The sequence below is a fragment of the Rhinolophus sinicus genome, chromosome 17, assembly GCF_057876585.1.
Source record: "Rhinolophus sinicus isolate RSI-liver-muscle chromosome 17, RSI-T2T, whole genome shotgun sequence".
Classification (NCBI taxonomy): Eukaryota; Metazoa; Chordata; class Mammalia; order Chiroptera; family Rhinolophidae; genus Rhinolophus; species Rhinolophus sinicus.
In genome coordinates, this window is record NC_142517.1 from 204,051,357 (window position 1) to 204,061,480 (window position 10,124).

At 37.1% G+C, this 10,124-nt stretch overlaps 1 protein-coding gene across 2 annotated transcripts; it reads left to right on the forward strand.

The window, feature by feature from the left end:
- Window positions 1–5,120: 5,120 nt before the first annotated feature.
- On the forward strand, window positions 5,121–8,466 carry CCL20 (C-C motif chemokine ligand 20). Of its 2 annotated transcripts, none has more exons than XM_019737357.3 (4): window positions 5,121–5,410; window positions 6,544–6,658; window positions 7,232–7,309; window positions 7,966–8,466. In XM_019737357.3, the coding sequence occupies exons 1-4, from the start codon at window positions 5,332–5,334 to the stop codon at window positions 7,985–7,987; spliced, it is 294 nt and encodes a 97-aa protein (XP_019592916.2). In that variant the 5' UTR covers window positions 5,121–5,331; the 3' UTR covers window positions 7,988–8,466. The 2 variants fall into 2 exon arrangements, with proteins under 2 accessions (XP_019592916.2, XP_019592918.2); XM_019737359.3 differs by having other exon boundaries at window positions 6,547–6,658.
- Window positions 8,467–10,124: the final 1,658 nt, after the last annotated feature.

A 10,124-nucleotide genomic window follows, 5' to 3' on the forward strand; every position in this document is an offset into this window, starting at 1 on the left:
GATGGAGAAGGTGCCTGGTCCGGGAGAGACGAATGGGCCCACGACGGGTCTGAGGCGAGCTGGTCTTGCAAGGAAGAACTTCGGAGAGGCCCGGAGTATGGCAGCTTGCACCTCACAGAGGGTCTTAGCGGGAGTGCCCAGTCAGACTACTCACGGCATTGCTCTGGAGTTCTGCTTTTATCCTCTTCCTCTTGGACTTGTTTACTTCTTAGGTGATAACCGGAAGTTGTTTTGGTGAAGGTGTTTATCACTCAATTTTGTTATGCTCAGTTTCACACAAAAGCATGTTTTTCACTTCATTTTTATCCGTCTCACACATGTGTGGCCATATTCCTAGCTTGCGACCCTACTAGTAAACAACATGTTTTGCAAACCTCAATTCAACATATGTAATGTATTTTATATGCTCTACACAGAGGAGAACAGGACAGACAACAGGAATGGAGGAAGAAGGAGAAATGAATACAGAATGCAAGCAGCCGAGAGTAGTCATAAAGAAAGAAAGAGGGTTTGTGGGCTGGAGTGAGTGCTAGATGTAGGTAGGTGAAGAATTTTTGTTGTTGTTATGACCTTTATTGAATTATAAATTCATATACCATAAAATTCACCCTGTTAAAGTACATAATTCAGTGTGCTTTAGTGTAGTCACATGGTTATGCAAACACCATCACTATCTAGTTTTAGATAAGAATTAAAAAAGAAACCACATAGCCATTAGCTGTCACTCTCCATTCCCCTCCCTTTACCCTAACCTAGGCAATCAGGATTCTACTTCCTGTCTCTATAGGTTTGCCAGTTTAGAACATTTCATATAAATGTAATATATACCACGTGGCTTTTTGTGCTTTTGTCTTTTTCACTTAGCATGATGTTTTCAAGGCTCATCCAGGCTGTAGTATTCATCAGTTCTTCATTCTTATTGTCAAATACTATTCCATTGTACCAATTTACCACGTTTTATTTATCTATTCATCAGTTTATGACATTGGGATTATTTCTTCTTTTTGGCTATTATAAATGGTGCTGCCCCAAACATTCATATGCACGTTTTTTTGTGGATATACGTTATTATTTCTCTCAGATGTATACCCAGGAGTGGAATTGCTTTGTCGTGTGGTAATTCTTGTGAAACTCTCAAACTCTTTTTCAAAGTGACTGTATCATGTTTCATCATCAACAGTATATGAGGGTTACAGTTTCTCCATATCATTGCCAACACTTATTATCTGTCCTTCAGATTATAGCCATTCTTGTGGGTGTGAAGTGGTATGTCATTATGGTTTTGATTTACATTTCCCTAATGACTAAAGGTGTTGAGCATCTTCTCATGTGCTTGTTGGCCATGTATATATGTGTGCAAAAATGTGTATTCAGATATTTTGTCAATTTTTAAATGGGGTTATTTATCTTTTTATTATTGAGTTGCAAGAGTTTTTCATGTATTCTGGATACAATTGTAAGTCCCTTATCAGATATATGATTTGCAAATATTGTCTACCTTTTCATGGGTTGTTGTTTTACATTTTTTAAAATAGTATCCTTTGAAACACAAAAGTTAACAGATTTGATATAGTCTAGTTTATTTATTTATTTTTATTTTGTTGCTTGAATTTTTGGTGTTGTATCTGAAAAACCATTGCCCAATTCAAGGTCATAAAGATTTACTCCTACGTTTTCTTCTAAGAGTTTCATAGTTTTAGCTCTTATATTTAGGTCTGTGATCCATTTTGAGTTAATTTTTATGTGTGGATGAGGTAGAGGTTTGACATTACTCTTTTGCATGTGGATAGCCAATTGTTCCATGACCATTTGTTGAAAAGACTATTCTTTCCCCCATTGAATGGATCAGTACACCATAGATATCGGTGTTTATATCTGGACTCTTTCAATTCTGTTCCATCTATCTATATGTAGACACTTATGCTGAGACCACATGTCTTAATTACTGTAGTTTTGTAGTAAGTTTTGGAATCAGGAAATATGAGTCCTTTGACTTTGTTCTTCTATTTAAAGATTGCTTTGGCTATTTGGGATTCCTTGTAATTCTGTATGAATTTGAATATTGATTTTCCATTTCTGCAAAGAAGCTGCTGGGATTTTGATAGGAATTGTGTTGAATTTGTAGATCATTTTGGGGAGTAGTGCCATTTTAACAATGTTAAATCTTCCAATCCATGACATTGGATGTTTTCTTATTTATTTAGAAGTCTTGTTTAATTTCTTTAACAATGTTTTTTGCTTTCAGTTACCTTTTTCATTTATTCTGTTAAATTTATACCTAAGTATTTTGTTGTTTTTGATATTATTATAAAAGTAATTGTTCTCTTCATTTTAGTTTCAAGTTATTTATTGATACTGTATAGAAATACAATTGATTTTTGTATACTGATCTTGAATTTTGCAACCTTGTTGAACTTACTAGTTGTAATAGTTTTTTTTAGTGGATTTCTTAGGATTTTCTACAGGCAAGATCATGTCATCTGCAAATTAAGATAGTTACTACTTCCTGTCCAGTCTGGGTCCTTACCCCCTCCCCCTTGCTTTTCTTGCCTAAGTTTCCTGGCTAGAACCTCTGGTACAATATTGAATAGAAGTGGTGAGAGAAGACATCCCTGAAGTGATCTTGATCTCAAGGGGAAAGCATTCAATCTCTCAACACTGAGTGGAGTGTTAGCTGTGGGATTTCCACAGATGATCTTTATCTAGTTAAGGAAGTTCTCTACTGTTCCTAGTTTGTTGAGTGTTTTTATTATGATAGGATGTTGGATTTTGTTAAATGTTTTTCATATGATCTTTGTCTTTAATTCTGTTAATATTGTGTATTATATTCTGAGTATAAATCCCACATGGTTATGGTGCATTCTTTTTATGTCGCTGGATGCAGTTTACTAGTATCCTGTTGAGGATTTTTGTGTTTGGGATATTGGTCTGCAGTTTTTTTTTAATTTGATGTTGTTTTCTTATTTTGATATTAGTGCAATACTGTCCTCATAGAATGAGTTAGAAATGGTTTCCTCCTCTGTTGCATTTTTGAAAAGTTCGTGAAAAATTGATTTTAATTTTTCTTTGAATTATTGGTAGAATTTACCAGTGAAGCCATCCAGGTCTTTGTGGAAATATTTTTAGTTATCAATTTGATATCTTTACTTGTTATGGAGCTATTCAAACATTTTATGTCTACTTGAGTCAGCTTCAGTAATTTGTGCCTTTCTAGTAATTTGTCCCTTGCATCTATATTATCTAATTTATTGGCATATAGTTGTTGATAGTATTTTTTTTTAGTCCTTTTTATTTCTTAAAGTTGGTAGTGATGTCCCCTTTTTGATTCCCAAGATTAGCAATTTGTCTTCTCTCCATTATTCTACCTGCCCTCCCCTCTTATTTTTTTGGTTAGTCTAGTTAAAGCTTGTTAATTTTGTTGATCTTTCCAAAGAACCAGCCTCTGGTTCCTTGGATTTCTTCCATTGCTTTGTTATTCCCTTTATTTTTGCTATAAGTTTCCCTCTGAGCAGTGCTTTCACTGCATCACATAAGTTTTGGTGTGCTTTGTTTTTATTTTCATTTATCTCAAAGTATTTTCTTCTTTTTTAAAAAATTAATTTCTTCTTTGACACATTGGTTATTTAGTAACGTGTTGTTTAATATCCACATATTTGTGAATTCCCCAAATTTCCTTCCATTATTGAATTCTAGTTTAATTTTATTACGGTTTGAAAACATACTTTTTATGATTCCAATCCTTTTCAATTTATTAAAACTTGTTTTATGGACTAGTATGTGTAATTTGTCTTGGAGAATGTTCTATATGCACTTGAGAAGAGCGCCTATTTTGTTGTTGTTTGGTGCATGTTCTATAGATGTCTCTTGGGTCTAGTTGGTTTATAGTGTTGCTCAACTATTCTATTTTCTTGTGGATCTTCTGTCTAGTTTTTCTACTCATTATTGAAAACATGGTATTGAAGTATTCAACTTTTATTGTTGAATTGTCTATTCCTCCCTTCAATTCTGTCAGTTTTTGCTTCATGTATTTTGAGGTGCTGTTGTTAGTGTATGTATGGTCATATATATTTTTTAATTTTTATTGGGGAATATTGGGGAACAGTGTGTTTTTCCAGGACCCATCAGCTCCAAGTCAAGTTGTTGTTTTCAATCTAGTTGTGACAGGTAGAACTCACTGGCCCATGTGGGAATCGAACCAGCAGCCTTCGGAGTTAGGAGCATGGAGCTCTAACCGCCTGAGCCACTGGGCTGGCCCATGAACAGTTCTTTTTAAAAATGATGTCAACGTTTTCAAACTTTATTTTTTAAATGATCATATAATACAATTCATTTTTTCTTTTGATGTACAGTTTTATGATATGTGTAACCATGTCTGTAATAGGATAGAAAATAATCCATCACCCCCCAAAACTCTCTTGTGCTATTTCTTCATAGTCCCCTCATCCTACAGTCCTAATCCCTAGCATAGAATGATATTCTCCCTAGTGGACAGTCCTTATTACATTATTATTTGACATTTGTTTTGTTAAATAATCACTGCTGATAGTCTTCTTTCTTCTCCTTTTTGACCCCTCTGAGGCTTTGTATTGAGTTATATAACTACACTAGCATGAATTGTTAAGGGCAGGTGGGGATTACTTTCTGGGCTATTGATTAGTGTCATGTAAACGTAGCCGATTCTTAGAAGAGTTGACATGAAATCAAGATGAAGCTGAGGCTTGCGACTCACTTAGGGGATGATATTTTCCACTAAAATTGGGGACTCTACTAGAGCATTGTTATGTTACTTGCTTTGAAATGTAGTCTAGAAATTCAAGGTCTTTGTGACAGCTGAGTAGCAACTATGCAATTATAAATGGTTCCTGAGTATGCCTGGCATCCTCCATCCTCCTCCTCCTCTCTGATTGCCATTGGAAAGCAAATAGAGCATAACAATAGGAGTTCCGGAATGTTCCTGTGTGGGGTTGACCTTTGTATTATTGTTAATCCTTGTCCTCTCTTTTCAGAGACAAGAGATTAAGTTATAACTGGATGAAATCCTTCAAGGATTTAACAGGATTTTCCCCTTCTTACCCCCTCCCTCATCCTGACCTTTGCACCTCCTCAACCTTAGGGAAAGGCAGGAAGTTTTCCCTGTGGGTTTTCTTTGTGACGACATGATGGGGCAGGTCCATTAATGGGGAAAACCCCATGTAAGAACACGCCTTCTGTGTACATTCCCAGTTTTTGCTATAAGAAGAGCCACTGTAGACCCAGGCTGCTATCTGAACACAGCAGCACTCCCGAGCACTGGGTACCCAGCACTGAGCAGATCTATTCTTTGAACTGAAAATGATGAGCACTAACAAGAGTTTGCTCCTGGCTGCGTTGATGTCAGCACTACTGCTCCACCTCTGCAGCAAGTCAGAAGGTAAGTGTCACTCTTTCTGCTAGCACAGAAGGAAGAACTATTTTCACTTTTCTCTAAGCCTTGAGCTCACCTGGGGGTCCCTGAAGGATGGAAGCCTATTAGAAAGTCTTCAAAAGGGCTTAGTGGGAGTTGTCAGCTCATTGGTGAGTGAAAGATGGAAAGGTTACTGCTGCTGATCAGGCTTTCCCCTCTGCTTTCAATAATAGATTTGGTGGGGGGAGGCTCATAGAGACCCCTGAAGTCCAGAATATGGCCAAAGTGCTATTTCTGGGAGTCATGTAAATTGAGTAACATTATCAGTGAATGGGGCCATTCTGAAATGTAAGGGACACTCTCATTTCCCCAACTTTCTCACGTCCTGACTAAGTAGTTTGAGTAAAGTTCAAAATTCATTCTTCTGGGGATGGGTTATGACACCTGACTTCTTCATCCATGGAAGGCCTCTGCCATCACCTGCCAACTTTGTGAGAACATTTATCCCTTACCTTATAGCAGGTTATACTTTAACTTGGAGGACTGTCCAAGAATTGTTTTATTGCTGTAAGAATGCATCACTTTTAGCAATAGGTGCATTCCTAAAAATGCACGTGCTGACCTTTGGTGGACAAAATTGAAATTCTCATTAACTAATATTACAATTTCAAAATGCTTTAGTTGTAGCTCCTATAAAAACAGTTTTTATAAATCACATTTTCCTTTGTAACTTCTTGTCCTTCTCCTTTCAATACTCAGTAGCCAGATAATAGATGAAAATCTGCTAATTTATTCATTTTCTGAATTTGCAAAATTATCTATAGTAGTTTCTTCAAGTGGGAAGTACTCATATTCTTGAGTGATTATAATGAACTGGAATAAAAGTCAGTTCGTGTTTCTTACTAAAGATATTCCTTTTATGAGAAGTCACATGCTTTTAAACCGTATTATTGAACCAAAATTTCCCCACACACAAACTACTTTTTTAAAGAGAACTGGAAACTATGTTAAATTGGGTTTCAAAGACATTGAAACACTTCCTCTAAATAGTTTATTTACCATATAAATCAGATTCTAGGTTTTCCACAACTTCAAATAGTTTCATAACACCTGTTACAGAATAGTTCATTCATGTGGACTCAATACTTATTTCTTTTTAGCAGCAAGCAACTTTGATTGCTGCCTTGGATACAGACATCACGTCCTTCATCCCATGTGGATTGTGAGCTACACAGAGCAGCGGGCCAATGAAGCTTGTGACATCAATGCAATCATGTAAGTTATGGATTGAATTTAACTCAGTTGTATCAGGAGTACGTAGGAATGTTAGGTATAAAAAGTTTTTGCCTTTTTTGAGTTTCATTCAGAAATAACGAATGTGGCAAAGATAGCTTTGTTTTACTAGCGCATAGCTACTTCAAAGCTCTCTTTAAATAGGACTGGAATAAGGCAAAAGTTTCATTTTTTTAAAAAAGGAACGTGGTTGAGGGCAAAAATCACTTTCTAAGGTAAACATACAGGCTACTAAAATGCTCTCAGGAAAATATGGAAAACATGAACGTCAAAATGAGTGTCTTCTGCCAGAAAATGGTTGAGACTATAAGTAAAAACTCTGAGTAACTGTAGTGCCACATATAATATTCTTGATTTTCATAGGACATTATGCTTTGGAACAATCGTTTTTCTTTCTTCTTCTTCTTCTTTTTTTTAAAATTTGTTTCACCTCTAAAATAAACGAGATGTTTAATATGTTGAATAATCAATTGGAAATCAAATTTCCATTGCATGTTCTGTGAAAAAGCCATTTAAAAGCTTTCTAAACTCAAATCAAATTTTCTGATTTTTCAGCTTTCACACAAGGAGAAATTTATCTGTGTGTGCGGATCCAAAGAAGAAATGGGTGAAACAAGTTTTGCGCGTACTCAGGTAATGAGCACTCACCACCCATTTGCCTCTCTCCAAAAACGGCGGCAAGAGCAGAGTGCTGAGTGCAGAGTGGTGGGTCCTTGCCCTGCTGGAATTCTTTGGCCTAAGCACTGTGGAATTTTTAAAAGGGAAATTTTAGTTGGAACATCAAAAATTCATTTTTTCCCACTTATATATATATTTTTAATTTAGTGATTTCTTCGCATGATGGATTAGGTTCCTCAATGCATTTGATAGTCACTAGCTGTTTGATTCTTGTTGCAAAATGCCTCCTTTTTATATAATTGACAGACTACCTCACACTTGTTAAAAACTGTAAAATAAACAGTTGAAAATAGATCAATGGTTTGATTTACATTGATGATGATAGAGAGTAACTTTTTATCAATGGATAGAAGTCACCTGACACCAGGGTGCCATAGACACAGAATTTGAAGACGCAACATCAGTGTTCATGTCCTGTTTCTGTCACTAGCTAACTGAATTATGCTGGGCAAGGCTCTTCCTCTCTGAACTTTGATTTCCTCATATGGGCTCTGAGCTGCTTTGCATCCTGAGATAAGATTAGGGGTTGATACATAGTCTTTAGGTACCAAAGCCATTCCTGCCAGCCAGTCACCCTGTTTTTGCTTATTTGTTTCTTCTTCTCTTTACAGCCTCAGAGCAAAGAAGATATGAAAACTGATGCTCTCTGGAATGGAATTGGACACAGCCCAAGAACAAAAGGAACCTAGCTGGAGTTGGTGGTTTTACCTGCACGTCTTTTCGGGTTTATCACTTACCCGATTTGTGCCTCATTGGACTTGTCCAATTAATGAAGTTGATTCATATTGCATCATAGTTTGCTTTGTTAAGCATTGTATTACAGTCAAGCTCTATTTTATGTTGTTATTTATATATGTGGGTTTTTTTGTATGTATGTGTTTTGCTATTTAATACTAATATCCCATAAGCTATTTGGTTTAGTATATGGTATAAAATTTTGTTTGGAGAAATAAGATTATGTAGACTTTCTTGCAAGCAGCACCTCTTTTTAAGAAAACTATTTAACATGCTTCTGTTTATATATTTTTATTTCCTAAATTGTTATAATTACCTGTAAAAGAGAAAAATGATGATGAAAATAAATATTGAAAGAACCAAAAATCGTTTGTTGATTGAAGTATGTAGCATTTAAGATGTATATTAAAAATAAAGATATAGGAAATATAAAAATTTTCTGAAAAATTGTATTCACCATTTACTTCTGCCTAGCTGTGCCCTTTATCTCTATCCCTCATAGTCCTGGCCTTCATTCTATATGAATCATTATGGAAAGCATAATGTTATCCAAAGTCATCCAACCCAAAATTTAGAAAGATAACTATAGCTGAGATCCATAGCTCAGTGTTTATTGATATAAAACTTAAAAAAAAAAGTTGCACCCATCATTTAAAAAATGCCTTGAGAAATTACTTAGTCTGTCATTTTGTCACCAGCCAGGGAACAGGAATGGGTGTCTCAGCCCAGGAACATTAATTCAAAAGTCCTGCTGAGTCATCTCAGCTGTTTCCAAAAAAGAAAGTGACTGTGCAGTATGTTCTTAGAACTGGAGAGCCTCACTAACCAGAGGGGAGATTTCAAATGTGTGACAGCTCGCAAGAACCCAGAAAGAACCCAGGCAAAAGAACCCAGCCAATGTAGTCAGTGTCACAACCTTCACGTACCAAAGTTCACACAGAGCCTTGACAGCACTTGGGACAGTCTGCCACAGATTCCCGAAGCCACAGGAAAGATCACTAGAGGCAGATAGACCGATGAAATGACGCAGCTCATGACACAATGCATAAAGCAGGGCAGTGATAGGTCATTGGTGGAAAGTCAAAATGTAAGTGACTCAATAAGCCCTAAAGGTATCTCTGTGCTCAGGACTAATAATAACGTTGACTCATCAGGGAAAGTATGCTCCATAACGTGCTTGTTTATTCATCAAACATGACGGTAGTACCTATCATACGGCAGGTACTGAGCCAGGTGAAGCTTGAGATGCCAAGAGATAAAGCGAGGACTTTGTCTTGGCCCCGTGTAATTAGGGCTGAGCAGTGTGGTGAGAGGGAGGGGACGACAAGTCAACCAGGTATTACAACAGGTGGTGGTGAGCACTCGAACAAAGAAAGTCACAGGGTGCAATCAGGCGTCACTTGTGAGAGCTTCCAGAAGGAAAAGATATTTGGTTGAACCATAGTTCTTGAACTGTGAAGATGGCAATTATATATAGTTTATCCCAATACTTGAGCTGAAGTGTGAGGGGCCAGTGGGGCCACCCAGTTGAAAAGGGGCAGCAGGGGGTGTTTGGAAACATCTATGGGCATATTTTGTTTGTCACAGTGTCTGAAGGTGGGATACTACAGGCATTCAGTGGGCAGGAGACAGGGATGCTAAGCCCTATTAGAATGTACAGGATAGTCTTGCACAGTAAAGAACTATCCCACCCAAAATGTCAGTCATGCCATCGATTGAGCAACACCGGATGAAGCAGAACATACACAAAGCGCGGGGGTGAGGGAGGAGTCGTTGAAGATTAAACAAGACTGTTACCTCAACCAAGTATAGTGGTTTGAACTTGAACATGGAAACACTGGGAACTATTAAAAGAAAAAAATCAAAGCAGGAAGAACAGGAGGTGGGGTGGAAGATGGAAGCAGAGGTTAACAGAGAGCTACAATGAGCAAAGCGACCAGTGGTGACCTTCAGTTAAACCACGGCAAAAGAAAGGTGCAAAGGAGACGGATTTGGGATTCCTGAGGATCATCTTAGACTGCCCTCCTCCCCACCC

Coding starts and splice junctions, on each gene's coding strand:
- CCL20 (XM_019737357.3), top strand. CDS start 5,332: ATGATGAGCACTAACAAGAGTTTGCTCCTGGCTGCGTTGATGTCAGCA. Junction 5,411..6,543: donor CCTCTGCAGCAAGTCAGAAG/GTAAGTGTCACT, acceptor ATTTCTTTTTAG/CAGCAAGCAACTTTGATTGC. Junction 6,659..7,231: donor TGTGACATCAATGCAATCAT/GTAAGTTATGGA, acceptor CTGATTTTTCAG/CTTTCACACAAGGAGAAATT.